General features: G+C 41.6%; 2 protein-coding genes across 9 annotated transcripts in view; one reads left to right on the forward strand and one right to left on the reverse strand.

Moving 5' to 3' along the window:
- kat2b (K(lysine) acetyltransferase 2B) overlaps positions 1 to 5,141 on the forward strand; it is a 100,222-nt gene extending 95,081 nt beyond the window's left edge. Inside the window, exon 18 of the mRNA XM_060824904.1 lies at positions 3,967 to 5,141. Within this exon, the coding sequence (XP_060680887.1) occupies positions 3,967 to 3,971 (5 nt within the window). The 3' untranslated portion in view covers positions 3,972 to 5,141. The remainder of the gene's footprint in view (positions 1 to 3,966) is intronic.
- The window catches only part of LOC132815756 (shugoshin 1-like), a 34,794-nt gene extending 22,838 nt beyond the window's left edge, over positions 1 to 11,956 (reverse strand). For 2 of the 8 annotated variants that reach the window (XM_060824912.1, XM_060824905.1), the window contains exons 1-3: positions 11,688 to 11,746; positions 1,891 to 2,034; positions 1,593 to 1,758 (exon numbers count right to left, since the gene is read on the reverse strand). The gene's annotated coding sequence lies outside the window, so the exon portion shown is untranslated. The other 6 variants (XM_060824907.1, XM_060824909.1, XM_060824908.1 and 3 more) reach the window with 6 other exon arrangements.
- Between the last annotated feature and the right edge of the window lie 15,119 nt (positions 11,957 to 27,075).

Here is a 27,075-nt window from a genome sequence, read left to right on the forward strand (position 1 = left end):
CTTGCCACCCACTAGATTGTAACAGATTGCCAAACCTCTGGTCTATGACTCATTTTCACCAAGATACTTCCTGCATACTCAATGATTCTTCCTTCTCACTGAGTCCCCCTTTTTGACCAAGAATACTTGTACATTTTTGTTGAGCTTTATGGAATAGCACTTAAATCGTTGTCACTGCTCATCTACTGCCCAATCCTTAATCTATTTCACTAGCCTACTTTAGATACCTCTTTCTTCATACTACCACAATTGCTTATTTAAGTTGAGAACCCAGTTTGAGACTTGAGATAATCTCCCTCAAACTAAATATTAAATTCTACAATACTACAATACTGTTAGATCCCTAACTATGAGATCTATTACTAATCCTATCTTATTACACATTACTAGATCTGAAACAGCTTCTTCGCAGGTAGGTTGTGCAATGTACAGCTCAAAAATGATCCTTCTACAAATTCACCATCCACATTTCCCTTGCCTATCTGAAATGCCCCATCAATATGCAGATTAAAATCATCCATGACAATTATTGCCCTCTTTATAAATTCCTGACTCATACCTTGTCCTACAGAGGGTCATTTCTTTAGGGGTCTATACATGGGTCCCACCTATGACTTCTTTCCCTCACTATTCCCTATTCCCACACAAACTGTTTCCACATCTTGATTTATTGCACTTATACAACTACTCATTGCCACACTGATACCACCTTTATTAACTCAAGCCTTTCTTTATCTTTTTCTTTTTCAAAAAGTGTGGCGCTGGAAAAGCTTAGCTGGTCAGGCAGCATCCAAGAAACAGGACAGTCAACGTTTCTCCTATCTTTTTCTTTTTGTCCATGCATCAGTAACATCCAAAATCTTTAAATATCAATTGCCCAGTTGTAGCCACCATGCAACCACATTTCCATAATGCAAGAATTGCTTTTACATGGGTAAACTCCACTTGGGAGTGAGAAATCATGAGTAAACATTCTCTATCATGACCAACCTCTATTTTTAAACCTTCATTGCTCAACTGCATTGTTGGAGAACACATATCATCGCATCTGAGATCAAATCAGACCAATGTAAAATGTTTTCGATGATGTTGCATATAAAACCTAACATTTAAATTTATTCAGGTTTAGAAAATTCAACTTCTATCTGATGTACTCATGGCTTTTAATGCAAAAATGAAAAATTCTGCAGTAAGTGGTTAATTAGCAATAAGTGATTTGAACTAAATTTTCAAAGTAGATCAGCCAAACTGCGTTCTGATTCAACAGGTCCCTCCGTACTGAGATTGTCAGAAGATCAAGGCACATTCATGTTAAACCAGGTCCACCATAATGGTGGCAACCAGCAGAATACCAAAGCAGCCAACAATCCACAATCAGGTTAAATATTTTAAGAGACTAAAAATTTCTGTCAATTTTATTGACTTTTTATGCTCATGCTTATACTTTGGGTCATCACAAATAAATATGAAGTTATTACTATGCGATTTAGGGAATTAAGTTCAAAACCGCACACATCATTAACATTGCATTCTATGCTAAAGCATTATGCAGAGTTAGTTTTACTCCTCAAGTAGCACATCAAATGACTAACCAAATTATCTGTTATTGTCAGTGTTGGTTGAAAGATACCAACAGAGTATCTGGCTCCTCTTCAGAAAGTGATCTTTCAAATCCTTTTCATCTTGCAGGATTAGGAGGTATCAAGTGGAGCTTCTACTGTTTAACATCACCTCTGTAACAGTCCAACTCTCCTGTTTCTTACGTTAAGAAAAAACACTTTGCATTTATGAAGTATCTTAAGTGCCCCAGACAATCTCAAACACAAAGTTATATGGATTACCTTTGAAGTAGCCATGTTATATAGTTGCCTTGCTGTATTGTCATCCTACCTTAGGGTTTAGGTTCAATGGCCATCAGCATAGAAACAGTGCTCAAATGTTCAGTAACTGTCGAATTGGTACTTGAAGATTTTCGAGCAGGGACTTCTTTTTATAAGACATCAAAATACGAAATGGCACACTTGTCACAGGTGTCTGTTGTTTACAACCACAGCAAAAAGGAATGACAACATTCAATCAAGTTGAATCATTAAAATGGACAGTCTAAACAAAGAACTGTATACCAGATTCAAAACCAAACAGAAAATAAAGATTGGGAAAGAAAGATCAGATTCAGAAATTGAAAACAGATGGACAGAAAAAGTTACAAAATGTTTTTGTTCCCCCCAACTGTAATTAGGATGTAAAATAATAAAACTCCACACTTACCACAACTATTAAAAATGCACTTATTACAAGATGCACAAGCTAACTTTTTTCTGTCATGACAAGCGTCCCATCATTTCATTTGTTGTATGTAAGTGGTGAATCAATTAATGACAACTGTTTCATTACAATCCATGGAAGAGTCAGGTAACTGACAGCATCTTTGAGATTTCCATATTTAAATAGAGATACTAGACCTGCTTTCTAATCAACAATGAAGCTGAGCCTCATCATCACAACTGAAATATAAGAGCCTTCATAAATCATGTTGAAGTTAGGTGAAAACCTAAAAATTATTTGGCTCAAAGGACGAAATGCATTCAACTGAGCACAGATCACCATTCATTTATTACAGACTGTGGTTATTTCACACATCAAATCTGTGTTGTCTCTTTACTATGACTTTTTAAAGCTTATTTGTATATATTAGATGAACCTCAGTTTGTACACCAACAATATTTTAGCCTAACTCTCCATTACTTCTCTTCTGCCTCACCTGTAATTCTGTTAACATAAGAATGGGGAGGAGTAGGTAATCCAGCCCCTTAAACCTACTCTGCTATTCAATACAAATATGGATGATCTCATCTCTGCCTCAACTCTACATTCTGCCTGCTGCCTAAAACTCTTTAACCTACTGTTGTTACAACTGTACAAGGCATTGCAGAGATTGTATCTGGCGTACCACATACATTTTGGCAATTCCTAATCTGTTTTAAATCTGCCATCTCCTTGGACTAAAACAATGACTGCTTTTTCTAAATTGCCTCATAAGCAAAACAAATGTTCTACATCTACTTTATCAATCCCCTTTAGCATCTTATATATCTCAATTAGATCTACTCACATCCTTCTAATGAGTATGTCTAACCTGCGCAATCTCTCCCCATAAGACAAGCTTTTCATTTAGTGGACCATCTCATAACTGCCTCCAATGCAATTACATCCTTCCTCAAGAATGGGGATGCAAATGTATGCAGCACTCTAGATGCAGTCTCTCCAATGCATTGTGCAATTGCAGTAACATTTTTTCTACTTCTTTACTCCATTCCTGCAGCAATAAATTCTATTTGCCTTCCTTATTACCTGCTGTACCTACATGCTAGCTATCTGTGACTCAAGAATAAGAACATCCAGATTCAAAAGAAACTTTTGGAGTTTCTCTCCATTTAGATGATAAGTTGCCCTTTTATTCTTCTGACTAAAATGGATAACCACACACTTAACCACATTAAGCTTCATTTGGTAACTTTTTGCCCATTCACTGAATCTATACATGTTCATTGTAAATTTCTTATTTCTTCATTGCAATTTAGTGACCCACCAATTTTGGTGGCAGCTCCAAATTGGTTAGAGTACATTGTATCACAGCATTCAAGTTGTTAACAGATTGTGAATAACTGGGTCCCAGAAGACCAAACTCTGGGGTATCCATTAGTAGTAGCTGGCCAACCAGAAGACCAATTTACTCCAACTCTCTGCTTTCTGTTGTCAAGCTAATCCTCTCTATCTCAGCCAACACATTACTCCTAACCCTGTGTGATCTTACTGTGTTCAAGATGGTGCCAGAGCACAGTGACTACTATAAGATCTGTCTACAGCAGATCTTATACTTACATATCTTAAATCATTCTGCTCTTCTAAGCCTTAATTCTAAGTCTGTCAGAATTACGAATAATGTTCTCTTAAATCTACTTTCAGGTTGAAAGATTCTACAACTGACAAGGCTCAACTACCAACACTAAGGGCCTACTGGATTCCAATAAGCCTGACCTCATGGAAACCCAGAACCAAAGCTTCAACAGCATGGGTACAAGACTTGACCCCATGGTGATCAAAGATAGAGGAGGCCTGACAGAACCAACCACAAGACTCCCTAGATGCTCAAGACCTCACCCTGGTGCCCAGAATCTCGTTGGAAGCACACCCTTTCCAGAGCAGCAGACTTTCCTCACTGATGCCCGGGATCAACTAAGAGCAAACACCTATTCAACAAACGTAGGAGACATACTGGACTTCAGGTGGAGACTAAAACTTCAGGGTTTCAAGTACCCCTCCCCAGCACACTCATGGCAAATGTCCAGGCCATGGAGAACAAAATAAACAAAGAGAACAAAGAAAATTTACAGCCCAGGAACAGCCCTTTGGCCCTCAAGCCTGAGCTGATCAGAATGTACTGTATAAACCTGTCGGTTGGTTCCTAAGCATCTGTATTCCTCTACTCCCCACCTAACTTAAAAGGAAATTGAGAAACTGCTGAGTTACAGAGACATGGCTCCCTCCTGTCACACCTGACTATGCCTTTCAACATGAGGATTTCTGAGTTCAATGGATATACCACTCAGTGTCCTCAGACAAGGCATGTTGGGGTCTGCCTCCTAATCAACAGCTCCTGGCACGCAGACATTGCAACCCTGGTGATTAACTGTTCCCCAGACCTAGAAAATCTTACAGTTCAATGCCAACCCTACTACCTGCCACACGAATTCACCTCCGCTACCCTGACAGTGGTCTACATCCTCACCCACGTGGAAGTGAAGACAGAATAGCCCAAAACCATGTTCATCTTAACTTGTGACTTTAACCAGTCCAACCTTGAGAATGTGCTACCAAAATACCATCAACATGTCTCCTGTCCCACCAGAGGTCCGAACATTCTTGACCATTGCTATACAACCAAAGATACAACTACCCCATTCCTCATCCACATTTTGGAAAATCAGATCACATTGCCATGCTCCTCTTCCCAGTTTACAAAGCAGAAATTGAAGCATGAGGAACCAGTACAGAAAATAGTGCAGTGTTGGTCTGAGGCAATGGAAGGGCATTCATACGACTGCTCAGAGTCGATGAACTATTCCATGTTCAAGAATTCAACAGCCAACTTAAACAAGTATGCACTGTCACAGATGTTATCAATTTTATAGATGCAGCATATAAAGCATCTTATCTGGATGCATTATAGTGTGATATGGAAACTACTCTTCCCAAGACTGCAAGAAACTAGAGAGCTGTGAACACAGCCTAGTCCATTGCGCAAACCAGCCTTCCATCCATTGACTCCATCTGCACTTCCTACTGCCTCAGGAAAGCAACCAACATAATTGAAGACCCATCCCACCTGGGTTATAGTCTCTTCTACCCTCTTCCATTAGGCAAAAGGTATAAACATTTGAATACACATTCAAACAGATTCAAGAACAGCTTCTTCCCAGCTATTAGACTTTTGAACAGACCTCTTACATTCTCATTCTGATCTCTTTCTCTCTGCACTTTCTATGTAGCTGTAATACTCTATTCTGTGCTCTGTTCTGCTACCCTGATGCATTTTGTATGGTATTATTTGCCTGCATAGCATGCAAAACAACACTTTTCACTCTATCTCGATAAATATGATTACAATAAATCAATTGTGCATTAACCTTACGTGTGGCACCTTATAAAACACCTTCTTGCCTCTTAAGGCAATCCTTTTATTCCCATTGTTGCCATCCTGATCTTTCACACTCAGGAAAATGCTCATCCTCAATTCTGATTAACTGGCTTTTAAATGATTCCCATATGTGAGATGTGGATTTACCCTCAAACAGCCACCCCAATCTAATTTCTACAGTTCCTGCCTAATATTGTTGCATTCCCACAATTTAGTATTTTCATCTGAGGACAAGATTTATCCATCCATAACATCTTAAAACTTATGGCATTATAATCACTGTTTCCAAACACTCCCTCACAGAAATTTTCATCAGTTAGCCAGGCTCATTGACCAATACAAGGTTGAATATGGCCCCTTCCCTATCTACATATTATTTCAAAAAAACCTCCTGGATCCACCAAACAAATTCCGCCCCATCTAAGCCCTTGCACTAAGGGAGTCCCATTCAATTTCAGCAAAGTTTAGTAAGGCTTTCCACAGGGTCCTTCATGCTAGGCTCATCCAGAAGGTTAAGATGCATGGGATCCACAGTGACTTGGCCTTTTGGATTCAGAATGGGCTTGCCCATATAAGGTAGAGGTATTGGTGGAAGGGTCTTTCTCTGGTTGGAGGACCGTGACTAGGGGTGTTTCACAGGAATCGATGCTGGGACCTCTGCTGTTTATGATATATATGAGTTGGATGAAAATGTAGATGGGTAGGTTAGTAAGTTTGCAGATGATACAAAGTTTGGTGGAATCGTGAATAGTGTGGGAAGTTATCAAAGGAGACAGTGGGATGCAGATGTGGATGGAGAAATGGCAAAAGGAGGTTAATTCAGAAAAGCGTGTGGTGCTGCACTTTGGGAGATAAAATGTTAAGTAGTACACAGTTAATGGTAGGACCCTGAACAGCACTGATGTACAGAGGGATCTTGGGACTAAAGTCCATAGCTCCCTGAAAGTGGCTACATCATTAGATAGGCTGGTAAAAGTAGCTTATTGCATGCTTGCCTTTATTGTTCAGGGAATTGAGTATATGAGTCAGGATGTCATATTGCAGCATTATAAGACTTTGGTTAGACCACACTTCGAATACTGTGTTCAATTATGGTTCCAATTCACAGGAAGGATGTGGAGGCTTGAAGAGGACACAGAACAGGTTTACCATATTGCTGCCTAGATTCAACAGTATGGGCTGTCAGGAGAGGGTAGAAAAACTCCAGTTGTTTTCTCTGGAGCGGCAGAGGCTGAGGGGAGGCTTGATTAGAAGTGTATAAAATTATGAGATGCATGCACAGGGTTGATAGTCAGAATCTTTCTCCCCCAAGAGTTGAAATCTCTAATATTAAGGGTTATGCATTAAAGGTGAGGGGGCAATTTTTTTTTTAAAATACAGACAGTAGTAGGAGTCTGGTACACACTGCCAGGGGTAGTGGTGGAGGTAGATACGATAGGGGGGTTTAAGGAACTTTTAGATAAGCAAATGAATTTGTAAGAACTGGAGGGATATGGACCATGGAGATGCAGATGGGTTAGGTAAATAGCACTATGTTCACTACAACATCATAGGTTAAAGAGCTGTTTCCTGTACTTTTCATATCTTTCCATGATCTGCCCACATATCTGCTCCTCTATATCCCACTGACTTTTGGGAGCCTTATACTATAACTGTGTCATGGGAATAAGAACTTTGCAATCACAAAGTTCTATCCTTATGTCCTCTCTGGATGAGCCGTCCAAGCTGTCCTTATTTTGTCACAGCTGTGACATTTTCCTTAATCAGGAATGCAACTTCCCCATCCCTTTTACATCACTATTTCTAAACCCTGGAACATTGCATTATCAGTCCCATCCTCTCTATCAAACTTCTGTGATGGCTACAATGTACTCCCATGTACTGATCTATGCTCTAAGCTCATCTGACTTACCTATTATACTTCTTGCATTAAAGTAAATTTCAGACCACCAGTCCCAACATGTAAATTACCCACTACAACAGATCTGCTTACATACCTGCTCCTCTAATATTCCACTGGTCTTTGGGAAGTTTACAGTAGAATGCCATCATAATCCTTGTTTGTACCTCCTCTTAGATTTTCTTGACTTAACCTCTACCTTCACCTCAATTACTCTACATGCTGACCTATTGTTTTCACTCTCTGCCACCAGTTTAAACCCTCACAATTGGCACTAGCAAACTTCCCTAAAAGGATATTGGTGCCTTTCCAGTTTAGGTACAACCCATCCTGCTTGTAAGGACCTCCTACCCTGGAAGAAATTCCAATTATCCAGATCTGAAGCCCTCTCTGCTATACCAGATCTTTAGGTACACATTCAATCGTATTATCTTCCTATTTCTAGCCTCACTAACATGTTGCGCAGGGATTACTCCCAAGATTATAACCCGAGAGGCCCTGCTTTTCAACTTTCTACTTAATTCCCATTGCAGGACCTCATTTCTCTTCCTGGCTACGTTTTTCGTACCAATATGGACCATAACCTCAGGCTGATCATCCTTCATTTTCAGAATATCCAGTTCCCACTCAGAAACATTCTTGACCCTGACACAAGTCATCACACCATTTTGGGTCTCACTCACAGCCAAAAAAAACACCTGTGCCCCTGACTATACAGTCCCTGTTGTTGCTGTTCACTATACTTCAACCCTCCATGTTATACAGAACTAATCGTGGTGCCACTGACCTGGCTGCTGCTGTGGCCTTCCCAAGAGGCCATTCACCTCCCCAAAAATGTTCAAATGGTATACTTGTTTAAACATGAAATAGCCACTGGAGACTCTCTCACTACCTCCATGCCACTTTTGGCAGTCATGCACTTATCTGGCTGAATCTTTGGTGTTTCAATCTATAAAACCGTGGGCCTCCTGTATGCTCCAACTGCCACTCCAACCAATTCATACAGTCCGAGAGCAGCACTACATGGGCAATTGTTGCATACACAGTTGTGCGGAACAATTGACCTTGGGAGTTATGGGGTAGGGTGGGTGAGATGTTCTTCAGAGGGTCAGTGCAGACTCGATGCGACTAATGGCCTCTATCTGCACTATAAAGAATCCATGATTCTATTCTATGATTAACTTCACCCTAATCTCCCAGATCCCTCTCCTCAAATGGGTTTCTTAGATGCCATCCTTGGGAACTGGATGGAATTTCAAAATAGCCATATTTCTGTCTAGCTGGTAAAACCTGAAGTAGTGGATTGTGACCAATTCTCAACTCAAATCTAAGTTAATTAGAATCAGATCTGAACATTTATAAATCAACAGCATTCAGCAATTCAGCTTTGTCAACACAAAATTTCAGGAGACATTAAAAGTTATCATATCCCATGTCTGACATCCTGTATCACATCTTGCAACCCAAAATTGGAGGTGTAGTGGACAGCGAAGGAGGTTATGAGGGCTTATGCCCGAAACGTCGAATTTCCTGTTCCTTGGATGCTGCCTAACCTGCTGTGCTTTAACCAGCAACACATTTTCAACAGCGAAGAAGGTTACCTCAGATTACAACAGGATCTTGATCAGATGGGCCAATGGGCTGAGGAGTGGCAGATGGAGTTTAATTTAGATAAATGTGAGGTGCTGCATTTTGGGATAGCAAATCTTAGCAGGACTTATACAGTTAATGGTAAGGTCTTAGAGACTGTTGCTGAATAAACAGACCTTGGAGTGCAGGTTCATAGCACCTTGAAAGTGGAGTCACAGGTAGATAGGATAGTGAAGGCGGCAATTGGTATGATTTCTTTTATTGGGCAGAGTACTGAGTACAGGAGTTGGGATGTCATGGTGCGGCTGTACAGGACCTTGGTTAGGCCACTACTGGAATATTGTGTGCAATTCTGGTCTCCTTCCTATCGAAAAGATGTTGTGAAACTTGAAAGGGTTCAGAAAAGATTTACAAGGATGTTGCCAGAATTGGAGGATTTAAGCTATAGAGAGAGGCTGAACAGGCTGGGGCTGTTTCCCTGGAGTGTCGGAGGCTGAGGTTTACAAAATCATGAGGGGCATGGATAGGATAAATAGACTAAGTCGTTTCCCTGGGATGGGGGGAGTCCAGAACTAGAGGGCATAGGTTTAGGGTGAGAGGGGAAAGATATATATAAAAAAAAAGACTCAAGGAGCAACGTTTAAACAATGAGCTGCCAGAGGAAGTGGTGGAGGCTGGTACAATTACAACATTTAAGAGGCATTTGGATGGGTACATGAATAGGAAAGATTTGGAGGAATCTAGCCAGGTGCTAGCAGGTAGGACTAGAATGGGTTGGGATATCTGGTTGGATCGAAGGGTCTGTTTCCACACTGTAAATCTCTATGAACTGCCTGAGGAATGGAACGGACACTCAAGTCTTGAAAACATGTCAATTATTATTCATCGCTTGCTATAAGAATATTTTTTTGTTCATTATACAAAGATTGAGTTAATTAAAAGGAACCTGGCAGGTATTTCCTTCTCATAATGTATTAACAAGAAACAATTGACATTTTAGTAACTGAATTCACATTTACACTGAGACAAATGCTAGAAAAGATGCTTGAAGTATAGGAAAGACATGTTATAAAGGTACAAGGCACTGGTGAGACCATGGCGTTTCGAGCATAAGCCCTTCATCAGGAATGATTCCTGATGAAGGGCTTATGCTCGAAACGTCGAATTCTCTATTCCTGAGATGCTGCCTGACCTGCTGCCTGACCTGCTGTGCTTTGACCAGCAACACATTTGCAGCTGTGATCTCCAGCATCTGCAGACCTCATTTTTTACTGGTGAGACCATATCTAGAGTACCATGGGCAGTTTTGGTCCACTTAAGGAAAGATCATTTCATTGGAGGCAATTTGAAGAAGGTTGATCAGGACAATCCCTGGTACAGATAAACTGCGATATGAGCAAAAGCTAAACATGTTGAGATTCTATTCAATGAAGTTTAGAATAAGTGATCTAATTGAAACATATTGAATTCTTAAGGGATTTGACAGACAGACTGAGATGAGGAGGAATTTCTTTTCCCAAGGGTATTGAGATTTTGTGAAACTCCTTGCCACAGCAGTCTCTAAGGGCAGAGTCCTGATAAGTGAGTGGGGGGGGGGGGGAAAGAGGATGAAGGTGATAGGGCAGGGGCAGGGAGAAGTGAATAGGTGGAAAAGAAGATAGGCAGGTAGGACAATCTCCTCTAGCTTATCTCTCCACACTTCAGGCTCTCTGCCTTTATTCCTGATGAAGGGCTTTTGCCCGAAACGTCGATTTTACTGCTCCTCAGATGCTAACTGAACTGCTGTGCTCTTGCAGCACCACTAATCCAGAATCTGGTTTCCAGCATCTGCAGCCATTGTTTTTACCTCGTTGATTTTAACCCTACTGTGAATCCTCTTGCAAGGATGCCTGCCTTGAAGAAGTTTTCCTCCTCTCTACAAGAATCTCGGAGTCCCTCTCCCACTGCAACTCTCAGGTTGTCCTATCTGCCTATCTCCTTTTCCACCCACCCTCTCACCCCCACCCCCCACCCCCATCACCTTCATCCCCTCCCCCACTCACCTATTGTACTCTATGCTATTTTCTCTCCACCCCCACCCTCACCCCCCTCTAGCTTATCTTTCCACGCTTCAGGCTCTCTGCCTTTATTCCTGATGAAGGGCTTTTGCCCGAAACGCCGATTTTACCGCCCCTTGGATGCTGCCTAAAGTATAACAGAGACAGGCGCTCAAAGACTTCCCCATCATCGGCAGAGTGGGCAACCTACTTTCGGCGCGATCAATCGACTCTGCCGCCACCGTTGATATTACTTGTGCAGAGAAAGGGACAGACAGACAGAGACAGCGCGAGGGCAAGCCGCTCAGGCCGGAACTGAGCTTGGGATCTGCGTGTGACGAGGCGAAAGCTGGAACATCACGGCCTACAGCCAACTAACTGACCCCCTCCGAGCTCTCTCCCGGGCAGGGCCACAGGGTAGTTCTCCCCCGTCCGGCCGCCTTCCTGATTCCCTCAGCCCTACCTGCTCCTGGGTCCCGGCGCTCGGCTGAAAATTCTAAACAACAGATTCAAACTGCGGCACGGCCGAAGCTGATTGGCTCCCTGTGAATAGAGCACGTGACCACTAACGGGCGGAGTCCGTGACATAACGAAGTCGTGGAGGTCCGGTGTGATCTGCTTGCTCAAAACAAAACTACCACTTTCCAGTACCGTACCACAGCCTTGCATGCAGGTGCATATCTAAATATGCCTTAAATGAGGATATCTACCTTTTCGAATCCGTACAGGCAGTGCCGTCACCTTCTGGGTGAAAACAAAAGCTCCCTCACGTGCCCCGCCCCCAACCTTCCAGAAGTTAGAGGGCGTTCTGGTGTAAGGCAACTTCTGCAACACCGCTATACGGAAAATAGCGTTGTAGAAAAGGCTCTACAGACAATCTCCATACCTATAATCGTTCAGTAGAAAGTTTGTGTTATTCGAACAGCGTCCACAATTGGTTAACCGCATTATGGCAGATTCGTGTTGACGAAACGCGCGTTATATCAGAACGACTAGTACTTTAAATTGCCCCGCCCCCGTCATTGATCGTCCAGTCATCGAGACGTACAACACAAAAACAGACCCTTCCTTGCCGACCAGATATCCCAACCTCATCTAGTCCCGATTTGGAGGCGCCGATGTTGGACTGAGGTGTACAAAGTTAAAAATCACACAACACCAGGTTATAGTCCAACAGGTTTAATTGGAAGCAGACTAGCTTTCAGAGCGCCGCTCCTTCATCCAGTCCCATTTGCCCGCACTTGGCCCATATCCCTTTAAATCTTCGCTATGCATATACACCATCCAGATGCCTGTTAACTGCTGCAATTGTACCAGCCCCCATCACTTCCTCTGGCAGCTTGTTCCATACACACACCACCCTTTGCATGAAAAAAGTTGCCCCATAGATCTCTTTTAAATCGTTCCCCTTTCAATTTAAATATCCACCCTCTAGTTCTGGATTCCCCCACCCCAGGGAAAATACTTCGTATATTTATCTTATCCATGTCCCTCATGACTTTATAAACCTCAGCCTTCGACGCTGCAGGGAAAACATCCCAAGCCTATTCAACCTCTCCCCGTAGCTCAAATCCTCCAACCCTGGTAACATCCTTGTAAATGTTTTCTGAACCCTTCCAAGTTTTAAAACATCCTTCTGACAGGAATGAGACCAGAATTGCACACAATATTTCAAAAGTGGCCTAACCAATGTCCTGTACAGCCACAGCATGACCTCCCAACTCCTGTATTCAATACTCTGACCAATGAAGGAATGCATACCAAATGCCTTCTTCACTATCCTATCTACCTGCCACTCTACTTTTAAGGAACTATGAACCTGTACTCCAAGGTCTGTTTGTTCAGCAACTCTCCGAGGACTTACCATTAAGTGGATAAGTCCTGCTCTGATTTGCTTTTCCAAAATGCAGCACTGCACACTTCTCTAAACTCCATCTGCCACTTCTCAGCCCATTGTCCCATCTGATCAAGATCCCATTGTAATCTAAAGTAACCTTCTTCACTGTCCACTACACATCCAATTTTGGTGTCATCTGCAAGCTTACTAACTATATTTCTTATGCTCAAATCCAAATCATTTATATAAACGATGAAAGGTAACGGACTCAGCACCGATCCTTGTAGTATTCCACTGGTCATAGGCCTCCAGTCTGAAAAACAACCCTCACCATCACCCTCTGTCTTCTACCTTTGAGCCAGTTCTGTATCCAAATGCCTAGTTCTCCCTGTATTCCATGAGATCTAACCTTGTTAACCAGTGTCCCATGGGGAACCTTGTCGAACGCCTTACTGAAATCCATATAAGATCACATCCACTGCTCTGCCCTTATCAATCTTCTTTGTTACTGCTTCAAAAAACTTAAATCAAGTTCATGAAATATGATTTCCCATGCACGAAGCTATGCTGATGATCCCTAATCAGTCCTTGCCTTTCCAAATACACGTAAATCCTGTCCTCTCAGGGTTGCTCTTAACAACCTGTCGCACATTAAAAATCATACAACACTATCTATTGGTCTATAAACCGGTGTTGTGTGATTTTTAACTTTGTCCACCCCAGATCAACGCTGGCACCTCCACTTCATTGATTCCTACGTCAACGAGAAAAGAAATATACAGAGAAACCTCAAATATCCAAACGAGATGGGTGGGCAGTATTTCATTTGGATAATTGATTATTCGGTTAATTGTTTCAATGCCTCTCCTCCGGGGCTCGGAGTTTTCTGAAGTTTCCTTTTTCCTCGCTCTGCCTGCCTTGCTCCCTGTCTCTGTCTCAGGGTTTGTTTCTGAGCAGACACATACTTGTGTGTAAGGGTCCTGCAGCATTGCTGAAGCCTTCCCCCGCCCCATCAGTTCAATGGGATTGACATCGCGAGCACTTGCTAAGTCCGCTCCTGTTCCGACGGCGAGGCAGCAGCACACTGTGTGTGAGCCCCCGCACCCCATCTGTCACCACCCCAACCACCCCCACCCACCGTCTGTGCCCCACCCACCAATAGCAAGACTGCTGCTGCCTGTGGGGGTGAGTCTCAAAATAGCACACACATACAGACACGGTCACACACGTTTTGGCAAGTTCCACCTTTGCCCTGGACAGGATAATGTGGGAGAGATTATCTGGGGAAGGGGTGGGTTTAGGATACACTCCCGTGTAGAACTCCAGGGAAAGTGCAGGAGGAAAGAGAGAGGACAGCAGGCAGTTAGTTGGAGATGGTGCTGGGCTCCCATCAATGTCCAGGACTGTTCTTGGCAGCATTTCAGTAAGCCAAATTCATTTTTAATCATTATAAATAAAAGATGCGACCAGTGTTAGAAATACCTCTTTGATATAACGTTTCTGTCGGGACCTTGATATCTCTTTCGGATAATCCGAAATTCGGAAAATTGATATTTGGATAATCAAATTTCCTCTGTATTTTGTCTCTGCCTCTCACAAGTTTATACATCTCAATCAAATCCCACTTAGTTTTTTTCGTGGCTCAGAGTTTTCTGAAGTTTCCTTTTTCCTCGCTCTGCCTGCCTTGCTCCCTGTCTCTGTCTCAGAGTTTGTTTCTGAGCAGATGATGCATACTTGTGTGTAAGGGACCTGCAGCATTGCTGAAGCCTTCCCATGCCCCATAAGTTCAATGGGAGTGACATAGCAAGCGCTTGCTAAGTCTGCTCCCTGTTCCGACGACAGGGCAGCAGCACACTGTGTGTGAGGCCCCGCACCCCATCTGTCACCACTCTGCCACCACCCCGCACCCCTGTCCACCCCACCTATCATAATTTTTTCAATAACGTACTGGTAAATGTTCTCTGCACCCTCTCTGACACAATTGTATCCCTCCTATAATGTGAATTTCAGAACTGCAGCCAATACTCTAGCTGTAATCTAACCAACATTTTATACAGTTCCAGCCTAACCTCTCTCCTTTATTAGACACATAGAGTTGAAGAGCAAAGTATCCTATATAACTTCTTAGCTACTTTATCTGTCCTGCTACCTTAAGTGACAGATGGACATGTACACTAATTTCTCTCAGATCCTTGGTGCTTCCCTGCCATTTATCATGTATTTTATCCAATTTTAATTCCATTGAACAACTCACCAGCCAATGTAAGCTTATACTGCTCACTATTCACCATCCCACCAAATGTTCGTAACATCTGTGAACTTGTTTAGCAAACCTCCCATATTCAAGTCTAAACCATGTATATAGCAAGGGCTCAAACTTACTAACTATACCTCTTATGCTCACGTCCAAATCATTTATATAAATGATGAAAAGTAGTGGACCCAGCAGCACTCCACTGGTCACAGGCCTCCAGTCTGAAAACAACCCTCACCACCACCCTCTGTCTTCTCCCTTTGAGTCAGTTCTGTATCCAAATGGTGAGTTTTCTTTAAGGATATCATAGTTCTTCTCCCTGATTTTTATCAAGTTTCCCAAAAAGGATGCTTGTATCATTCCAGTTCTGGTACAACCCATCACCCCCAAAAATGGTCCTAATGTCCTAGAAATATAGAGTCCTCCCTCCTGCACCATCTCTTCTGCCACATAATAATCAGGACTAATGTCCAATTTCCATATTGATTAGTACTTGGCTCCAGAGAGTAATCCACAGATTACTATCTACTGGTGCAAAATATTCATTTAGTACTTCACCCAGCTCCTATGCTTCCACACAAAGACGGCCATGTTAATCTCTAAGGGGCCCTATTCTTTCCCTAGTTACTTCAATCTACTTATAGAATCTCTTTGGAGATGGGTGGGATACTAAACAAATGTCTTGTGTCAGTATTTACTGTGGAGAAGGACATGGAAGCTCGGGAACTTGGGGGAATAAATAGTGATGTCTTGAAAAGTGTTCATATTACTGAAGAAGAGATGCTGGAGGATGTAAAATGCATAAAGTTGGGTAAATCCCTGACACCTGAACAGGTGCATCCAAGATATTTATGGGAATCTAGAGAAGAGATTGCTTAGCCCCTTGCTGAGATATTTGTATCATTGACAACCCCATGTGAGTTGCTGGAAGGCTGGAGGGTGGCTAATGTGGTGCCATTATTTGAGAAAGTCTGTAAGTAAAAGCTAGGGAACTATAGAACAAGGAGCCTTATGTTAGTAGTGGTTAAGTTTTTGGAGGGGGTTCTGAGGGATTGGATTTACATTCATTTGGAAAGACAAAGACTGATTAAGATAGTCAACATGGCTTTGTGCATGGGAAATCCTGTCTTACTAACTTTATTGAATTGTGAGAAGAGGTGACAAAAAAGATTGATGAAGGCAGAGCGATTGACATTTTTGATATGGACTTCAACAAAGCATTTAACAAAGTTCCACATGATAGATTGGTTCGTGAGGTTAGATCACATGGGGTGTGGGGGAGCTAGTGAACTGGATATAAAATTAGCTTTAAGATAGGAGTCAGTGGGTGGTGGTAGAGGTTTGCTTTTCAGTTTGGAGGCCTGTGACCAGCAGTGTGCCACAAGGATTGGTGCTGGGTCCATTATTTTGTGTCATTTATATAAATTACTTGGATGTGAATACAGGGGGTATGGTTCGTATATTTGTAGATGACACCAAAATTGGCATGTAGCGGACAGTGACAGGATCTTGATCAGATGGGCCAATGGGCGGAGGAGTGGCGGATGGCATTTAATTTAAATAAATGCATCTTGGCAAGGCAAACATTGGCGGGGCTTATGCAGTCAATGCTAGTGCCCTGGGGAGTATTGCCAACTAGGTAAGCAAATTGAAGAGAAGCTAACTCCGACCTCTATTATGCTGTATAAGCATGAGTTGCAGCTGGGAGACCTTGGGAAAAGGTCTGATGCAGGGTCACAGTGGTAGAAGCTGAGACTGATTTCTCCAAGGATAAGATCTAGACATTGGAGACGCAGGTTCGTAATTTGCTTGGCCAGGTCAATGATTTTGAGAACAAGGACAGAAGGAAAATTATTCGGATCGTTGGTCAGAGGAGAAGGAAGGTGGGTGACTAGTGGAATTCACTGAAGATTGGCTGCCAAAATTTCTTAACACAGAGGCGGGAATGGGAAGTCTGAAGATTGAGAGGGCTCACCATGTCACAGCATGGAGGCCAGGTCTGGACCAACGTCTTCGCCCTATTATGGTGTGATTCCATAATTATAGAGACGCTTCCAGAGTTTAGGGGGAAGGATCCAAAGGTCTTAGTTTACGATGGCTCTAGGATTATGCTTTTCCAGGACTTCTCAGTGGCTGTGATCCAGCAAAGGAAATCTTATGATGGCATTAAGAAAAGACTGAGGGAGCCAGTACTCTCTAAGGTGATGGTGGTGCTTCAGATTACCTTTAGTGGATCCATATATTTCTTTGACTCATCAGAGAAGGCAAGACATTTTGTGGACAAGTAACTCAGTCTGAATGATTCAATATGTACAAATAATAGTGTTCTTGGATGTGTTTTTTTTTAAGAAAGGAAGTTATGATGGGGTTTTCTTTTCCTCTCACATTTTGCCAATAATCTTATTTAAATTATGCTTGGGGACGGATGGGGTATTTACTATTAACTTCTAAATTAAGCTATACCGGGGATGGGTGGGGTAATTACTTACTTACTATTCACTTTTAACTTCTTTGTTCACATTGTTATTCTTTTTTGTAATTCCCTTTTTTTGTCACTTGTATATGTGGTGCACATCTCACTAGGAGGGGAGAAAATGGTTGGGATGGCTGGACGCCTATTAACAGCAAGCTTAAACCTGGTTCAGCTATTTAAATGCCCCGATTGCTATATTGCCAGTGGGGCAGGAAGTTAGGTTTTGGGGTGTGTAGCTGTCCCCTTTGGGTGTGTGTAGGGGGGGAGGTGGGAGTGAATTCCCCTATCTAAGTGCCATTGGCACTTTATAAGTTGTTTTGATTTTTTTTTGTTGTATATAGTCTTTGATAGTTGTGTAGGTTTGTTAACTGTAGTGGTTTTAGTTTGTGTAGTTTTTATGTTCTGTGGATTTTCTTTTATTAAGTTTCAGTGATTTGTAATTCGAGTTCTTCCTCTCTGGAGTCTAAATGTTATTGCAGAAGGTGATGGCTAATGACCTTTTTAAATGGTGTACCTGGAACATCAAGAGACATCACTCACTAATTAAGAGAAAAACGGTACTCCCGAGTCTTAGAAAATAAAAGATGGATATTACTTTATTGCAGGAGATGCACTTGGATGATAGGGAACATTTGAAATTGCAACAGAATGGCTTTACCATTCATCTACACTAGGAGCAGAGCATTGGCTATATTGGTGAGGAGGAATCTCCCATTTAAGTTACTAGAGTGTGTTAAAGACACATACAGGAGGTCCATAATCCCTAAAGCCTTGATCAGTGGGGAAGAATACGGTATTTTAAATGTCTACTGTCCCCTGACCCATCCCCGCAAATTTCTGGTAGATGCATTTTCTAAATTGATTAATCTTGAATCTCGGCATATCATCATAGGGAGAGACTTTAATTGTCTTATGGATCCTGCAGTAGACAGGTTGCCCAAAGGCCCCTCCAAAACCTTCTTTACAAACCAAGCAATTAGTGGATTTGTGTGTGGAGTTAGGGTTGATGGATGTCTGGAAGCGACTCCACCCTACAGGCAGGGATTTTATATTTTTTCCCAATCCGCACAGGTGCCACACTAGTATTGATTTTTTTTAACTCCTGTGGCAATTCTGTACTTGGCAGCATCTTGTATGATTGGTAATATTGCCATTTTCAATCATGCTTCAGTGTACTTGTTGGTTAAGATCAAGGACATGTAGAGGGCCCAAGACACTAGGTCCTCTTATCCTTAAGGATAGTAATTTTGTGGAGTATTTCTCTAATGAATTCAGGGTGTTTCTAGACATGAATTCAGTTTCGGCTAGTAGCCTGTCAGTTCTTTGGGATACTGCTAAAGCTTATGCACGAGGATTAGTTATTTCCTATTCCAGCAGTAGGAAGCAGCAGAAGGGTGAGCAGCAACATATGCCTGAAACATGGTTGAAGGCAGCCAAGAAGACCTACTCTGACAGGCCCTCGTTCACTAAGCTACAGAGGATCACAATGCTTCAGTAAGCATTGAACTCCATGCTCACACAGACAGCAAATTAGGAACTTACTTTTGCAAAACAAAGGCTGTTTGAGCATAGTGACAAACCTGGCAAATACATAGCGTATCTTCCCAAGAAAAAGAGTGCCCCCCAAAACATTATATTGATGAGGGAAGGTGCTGGAAACCTAACTTGCGTTTCTAAAAAGATCAATGAGGCATTTTGGAGATTTTACTCTTAATTATGCCAGTCTGACAGTTGTGAGAATGGGTGGGCTCAGATAAAACCTTCTTTCAAGAAACTGGAGCTTCTGGGTGTAACCCCCAAATAAGAGTCTTTTCTTAATGCCCCTTTATCAGAGCAAGAGGTGCAGGAGGCTATGAAGCAGCTTCAGAGTGGAAAGGCACCTTGTCCCGATGGACTTCTCAGTGAAGTTCTAAGGATTTTATAACCATGTTGTCAGGCCCGATGCTCAATATGTTTAATGACTCATACAAATATGATTGTCTCCTACCATCTCTAAGAGTGGCAATTATCTCTCCTATTCTTTAAAAACAGAAAGCCCTGGAGGACTGAGCTTCTTCTAGGCCCATTTCACTTTTAAATGTTGATTTTAAAATCCTTTCCAAGACACTTGCGTTAAGGCTGGAAACTATGTTACCCTCTATTAGTAAAGCGGACCAGACGGGGTTTATAAAGGGCCACAGATCTTCCAATATGTTAAGAGGTTGCTTAATGTAATTCATCGTGTCAACCACAGTTTGTACAGAGATTAGTGATCTCTCCAGATACAGAGAAAGCATTTAATTGGGTTGAATGACCATACCTTTTTTATATTCTAGAGCAGTTTGGTTTGAGCGAAGCCTTTATAAGATGGGTAAAGGTTTCCTATAATAACCCTCTCACCATGGTTCTCACCAATGTTGTGAGATCAAGCAATTTTAATATCTTTAGGGGAATTGGTGAACGAGCAGCTGGCAGAGGCCATTTGTAGGGATCCTAATGTATTGGCCCCAGAAGTGGGGTCAAAATCACATAAGATTTCATTGTACGTGGATGAAGACCTCTTCTTTTTGTCCCAGGAGTTTTGGTGCCTCATTTGACGCAATGTATCAATTCATTTTGCAACTTTTCGGGTTATAAGATTAATTTTGCAAAATCAGAGGTTATGTCTATGGATGGTCTTACGAGATACTAGGTTTTGAGAGTGAATCTCGATTCTCTTTTAAGTGGTCACAGGATGGTTTTCTTTATTTGGGTATATTCATTACTTCAGTTTTTGATTGGCGAAATTTTGTTCATTTATTCGACAAAATCAAACAAGACCTTCAAAGATGGGAGGTGCTTCCGGTTTCTTGGTTAGGTCAGAACGGCTGGTTCAGGTCTTTTACCTGGCATTGTAAGTGGCCCCTTATTAAGTTAGCTAAATTGCAATTGCCTCACAGACTGAGGGGAGTGGATCTTCTGGACATTAAAAACTATCAACAAATCTCATTTATCTTATATGAGTGACTGGTCTTGTGGGGACCAGAGATATGGTGAGATATTGAAACTTCTCATGCAAGGTGCCCCCTTACTAGTTTGATGTCACTGGACAAAATGAGGACAGTTAAGTAATATTGCCACAACCCAGTAGTTATTAAGACTGTTAAAGTATGGCGGGCAATATGGCAGAGTGAAGGCAATATTGCCAAAACATCTGTTTTTACGCCTGTAGTTGGAATGCCAGGTTTTCAACTGGGAATGATGGACTCAGGGTTTAAACTTTGGGCAGCTAGGGGTAAGTCTTGAATGGTGATTTATTTGAAGGGGCCACAATGATGTCATTTGATCAGTTAGTTCAGAAATACGAGCTATCTAACAGGGATCTCTTTCATTTTTTTTCAAAATAGGACTACACTTTTAACAGGTATCTACAAATCTGACAAAGAGAAGAGGGTGCTCAGTGCTAAGAACATGCTTTCTGTCAGCACTCTTTCTCACCTGTTGGGGGCATCCTTTGGACGAGATTGCATGGCTTTGCAGGAGATGGGGTTGGGTGTTGAGATCTCCTCAGAGACATGGGACATATTTGGGGGAGCACAAGAAAGATCTCGATTTGCAATAGGACCCATGCTTTACAGTTGAAGATTCTCCACAGGATCCACTTGGTTCCAGATCGTTTATCAAAATTTAAACCAGGAGTATCTTCAACATGTCCCAAGTGCAAAGCGAGTATGGGCACTCTTACTCATTAGTTTTGATCCTGCTGCAGGCTCTGGACATACTGGAGCACTGTGGTAGGTGCAATACAGAGGATCTTGGGGACAAGATGCAGAATGACCTGATTTTTTTTCTTCTTGGCCTGCCCAATGTATTCCTTGTAGGTGCGCAAAAGAAAAAACTTTTCAACATCCTTACTTTTGGCACAAGAAAGAATATCCTATTAGGTTAGGCATCTGAAAATCCTCTGAGTTTGTCGGGTTGGTGTAAGATAATTATGGAGCATATTCTTTTAGATTTTCTTCCAAGTATGGTGCACCATAAAACTGAAAATTTTGAAAAGACATGGTGGCCCGTTTTGGACTATCTGGGCACAGATTTGTCTGCCACACTAATCAGGGCTTTTATATAGCCGTTTTGTTTGGATTTTACATGTCTAATACTGAAAGAGAACATATGAATATATCTAAATTAATGCTCTAGATGGTCGAGAGCCAGTGTTATGTATAACTGAGCCATATTATTATTATTATTTATTAGTTAGTTGTTAGTTATTATTTATTCATGTATTTAGTTTTTTTTTATATATGGATTTATACATTTGGACATGAGTGTAGTTTGGTTTGATTTTTTTTTCCTGTACTTTCTTTGTACTGTTTTGAATTATATTGTTCTGTATTTGTCGTAATATCAAAAAATATATTTTTCAATAAAAATATATTTTAAAAAAAGATCTTTTAGAAGCAGAATTTGATTCACCTTACAAGCTGTAATTTCATGTTTGCTGCCACTGGGTGGTGATGAAACACCTCATCATTTCTTTTGATCAGTTTATTTACTCCTTGTTCTGAAAATTCACTCTTTAACTTACAGCTCTGTTACTTCTCCCTCCACTGACCCCAAATATGTTTTATCTGACATGTTGCCCCTTTCATACCTTGGCTTTCTGGCTTGCTGTCTTCTGTTCCACTGTGTCTCCTCTAGTGTTGACCTTTAGCCGCACACGGCACCAAGAAAACTCATTTTTGTTCTTATATCCCATTAGAAATGGGTTAAGATTCCTTAAAGGACTTTTGTCAGGGAAGGTACTGTTACTTAATAACTTTCCAAATTAATTATTTCTTTTCAAAAAGTTATACAAAAGCCCACTTAGGAAATCTTTCTCCCATATTTCAGAGACCAGTTTACATATAAAGGCAGAAAAAAGCATATAATCTCTAAGAAAGTATTCAATGTTCCCCTTGACATTGTGGCAAATTTCTATTTTTAAGATAGTAAAAATGTAATTCCCCAAGTCAGATGCTGGGAGGGGAACTGAAAGCTTGCATTTCCTGTTTCTACCTTTATCACCCATAGTTTCCTTTGTCATGTTCTTCCCTTTCTTTTGTAATATCTTCTACATCAAGCATCTATTTATTCCCACCCTTTTCCATTTCCAACTCCAAAAATCTAATCCCACAATTTCTCATGTTTTTTTCCCTCCCTGCTGCCATCTTCCACACCAAGTATCTTTCTTCCAAATTAAATTAATTTAATTTTCAGTTAAAATTAATCCTGAAGAAACTTTATTGAGGAAAGAAATGAGGGTTCGTAGGGTTATGAAGGGAATTACAGTAATGTTTCAGCACCTATGCTGTGAAACAACTAAAGGTTTTTTTTTGTATTTGATTAACAACTATCTTTGCTTTTGCATTGAAGACCAATAGAATAATAATTGATTGCTGAATACAATTTTTAGTAGGTTAAATGTCCCAGAAATTTAACTTTGGTGGGTTTTAAGACATGTTTTAGGGTAAGTACAGAGTGAAATCTATAAGTTATGTGCAAAGACTTGATTGACATAGAGATTTTTGTGCAAATATCCCATGTTCAAAATAGTAATTGCAAAAATGTACCCAACAATCTTTAAGGGCCGAGGGAGATTATGATCAGTCCCAATCAGAGGCAAAAATGAATCAATCTCCCACCCATCCTGACCTATCGTAAGACTCCCCTCACTTACCTGTCCCTCTTGCAGGTGACACAAAGATAGGTGGAGGGACAGGTAGTGTTGAAGAAGCGGGGAGGCTGCAGCAGGATTTGGACAGGCTAGGAGAAGGTGGGAGATGGAATACAGTATAGGAAAATGGGTGATGAACTTTGGTAGGAAGAAAGTCCTCGGGAATGTTGCTGAACAAAGAAATCTTGGAGTGCAGGTTCATAGCTCCTTGATAGTGGAGTCTCAGGTAGATAGGACAGTGAAGAAGGCTCAGAGTATTGAGTACAGGGGTTGGTATGACTCTATAAGAGAGTTGTAAATTATTTTCTAATTGGGAAAAAGCTTTGGAAATCTGAAGCTCAAGAAGACTTCAGTGTCCAAGTTCAGGATTCTCTTAAAGTTACCATGCAGGTTCGCTTGGCAGTTAGGAAGGCAAAAGCAATTTTAGCATTCATTTTGGACGGGCTCAAATACCAGAGCAGGATTGTACTGATGCAGCTGTATAAAGCTCTGGTCTGACCGCATTTGGAATATTGTGAGCAGCTTTGGGATGTGCTGGCATTGGAGGAGTTCCAGTGGAGGCTCACAAGAATGACCCTAGTGATGAAGGGCTTGTCATAGGTGCAGCAGTTGAGGACTCTAGATCTGTATTTGATGGAGTTTAGAAGGATTAGTGGTGGTGGTGGGGTGGAGGGTAGAAATGGTGGATCTCATTGAATCTTATAGAATACTGAGATGGGAGAGAGTGAGAACTGCAGATGCTGGAGATCAGAGTTGAAGAGTGTGGGTTGATGAAGAGCTTCTGCTCAAAATATCTATCCTCCTGCTTCTCGGATGCTACCTGACCGGCTGTGCTTTTCCAGGCCACGCTCATCAACACAGAATACTGATGTGGTCTGGTTAGAGTCAATGTGGAGAAGATGTTTCTACTAGTAGGAGAGACTAGGATCTGAGAACACAGCCTCAGAGTAAAAGAGACAACCCCTTAAGAATTAAGATGAGGAAGAATTTATTCAGGCAGAGTGGTTAATCAAAAGAACTCATTGCCACTAAAGGGTGTGGAGATAAAATCATGCATGTATTTAAGACAAAGATAGTTAGGTTCATGATTAATAAGGGGATCAAAGATAATGGGGAGAAGGCAGGAGAATAAGATTGAGAAATATATTAATCATGATTGAATGGCAGAGCAGACTCAATGTGCCAAATGGCCTACTTCTGATCCCATATGTATGATCCCTTTGCACTAGCATGATATTTACCTGGTTCCACACCTACCTGACATCCTACTGCTACCCATTTAGCAGCCTTCCCACCTGGTACCCTACCCTCTAGGTTCTCTAACTCCATTCTTAACGTATTTATTTATCATTTCACAGCAGCTGGCAATGTCTTTGACAGGGCAAACTGAGGACTGTAGAGGCTGGAGATCATTGTCGAAGAATGTGGTGCAGGAAAAGCACAGCCAGTCAGGCCACATCTTCGGAGCAGGAGAATTGATGTTTTGGGCATAAGCCCTTCATCAGGAATGAGGCTTGTGGGCCAAGGGGACAGAGAGATAAATGGGAGTATGGGGCTGGGGTGAAGGTAGCTGGGAATGTGATAGGTGAATGAAGGTGGGGGTGAAAATTATTGGTCAGAGAGGAGGGTGGAGCAGATAGGTGGGAAGGAAGATGGACAGGTGGGGCAATTCAAAAGGACAGTACCAAGTTGGAAAGTTGGAACTGGGATAAGATGGGGGGAGGGGAAATGAGGAAACTGGTGAAGTACACATTAATCTCGTGTCGTTGGAGGGTCCCAGTGGAAGATGAGGTGTTCTTCCTCCAGGCGTCCAGTTGTTAAGGTTTGGCGATGGCAGAGGCCCAGAACCTGCATGTCCTTGGTGGAGTGGGAGTTAAAGTTTCAGAGAACATCTCAAATAACTCCACTGTCCTGTAACTAAACATTTTAACTCCCCTTCCCACTCTGCCAAGGATATGCAGGTCCTGGGTCTCCTCCATCGCCAAACCCTAACCACCTGGAGGAAGAACGCCTCACCTTCCACCTTGGGACTCTCCAAACACATGGGATCAGTTTCCTCATTTCCCATCCTTATCCCAGTTCCAACCTTCCAACTCGGCACTGCCCACTTGAACTGTCCCAGCAGTCCATCTTCCTTTCCACCTACCTGCTCCACCCTCCTCTCCGACCAATAACATTCACCCCCACTTTCATCCACCTACCTTCCCCCCCAGCCCCACCCCCCGTCCCATTCATCTCTCAGTCCACTTGGCCCACAAGCCTCATTCCTCATGAGTGCTTATGTTCTGCTCCTTGGATGCTGCCTGACCAGCTGTGTTTTTCCAGCACCGCACTTTTCATCACTGTCTTTGATGCTGAACATTAAAATTTCAGAATACAGCATCTGAATATGACAAAGCCTTCTGCTGACTGTTCTGTGCCAACAGGAACCTGTTGAAATATAAATATGCATCACATTTCAGAAGGGATCATGATCAGAATCTCCTGTCAGAAATTTAATTGTGTTAAAAAAAATTGGAGTGATATTCTGCCATTCTTGACAAAATCTTGCCCATTATTACAAGGAGATCAAAGCTGCCAATCTGGATTGGAAGATGTAAAATTCATATGAGTGGAGATAAGAAATGGCAAAAGGAAGAAGACACTGGTAGAAGTAATCTATAGACCCCTTAACAGTTGCTGTACTGTAAATCCGGGAATAACTCAGGAGATAATGAGGCCCATCCCTAATTGTTCAAACCCGTTCTAGGTGGGCTTTCTGTTTGAACTGCTGCAACAGAATTGCTCTCATGATAGAGTTAAAATAAACTATTCCAAGAATGCAAATATAAAAGCAAAATACTTCTGAGAATGGGCATCTGAAATAAACACAGATTGGAAAACTTTAGCAGATCTGGAAGCATCTGCAGAGTAAATGTTTCAGATCCAATTACTCTTTTTAGGAATTCCAGAATATCAATCCAATAATAATGAAAGAACAGTCATGCATATACAAACTATAATGGTTCCTTGAAGGGGATATTGAGGTGATGAAGCTCCCTTGATGTTTCTGTTCTTTTGCTTCTTGTTGTAGAGGCTGCCAGTCTGGAAGTGCTCTTTAAGTAAGGATGATGGGTTTCTGCTTTGCATCTTGTATATAGCACAGAGACCACAATACTGGTGGACTTTCTGATTTCAAAAGGCCAGTTGATGAAGAATGAAACTAGTTCTAATCTTTACAAATGTTTGAAGGCATTTCTTTAGTTTTATATATTACAAACATGCATTTTCTTGTTCAACAAAAATTTTGGTCTATTTACAAAAGTACGTGTCCCAAAACATACAGATAGTTAAACACAATCAATATATAATGAACAGAAAACTTTATTTCTCTCTAAACAAAAATAGTGCCTACATACACAATCGAAATTACAAAAGTAAAACAACAAAAGCCTCCATAATGGGTACAAAGCAATACACTGCAACATGCCCTTCTTCTGGTACAACTAATAATTTCTTTCTTTCCGTAAAGCAGTCAGATGGTATTATACATCCATTTATTTAAATTTTAGCAGTGTTTGCTGAAACAGATAACGGTAGGCAACTACGTATGCATGTTCATTCAGCAATGTCA

The sequence above is a fragment of the Hemiscyllium ocellatum genome, chromosome 5 (genome assembly GCF_020745735.1).
Source record: "Hemiscyllium ocellatum isolate sHemOce1 chromosome 5, sHemOce1.pat.X.cur, whole genome shotgun sequence".
Classification (NCBI taxonomy): Eukaryota; Metazoa; Chordata; class Chondrichthyes; order Orectolobiformes; family Hemiscylliidae; genus Hemiscyllium; species Hemiscyllium ocellatum.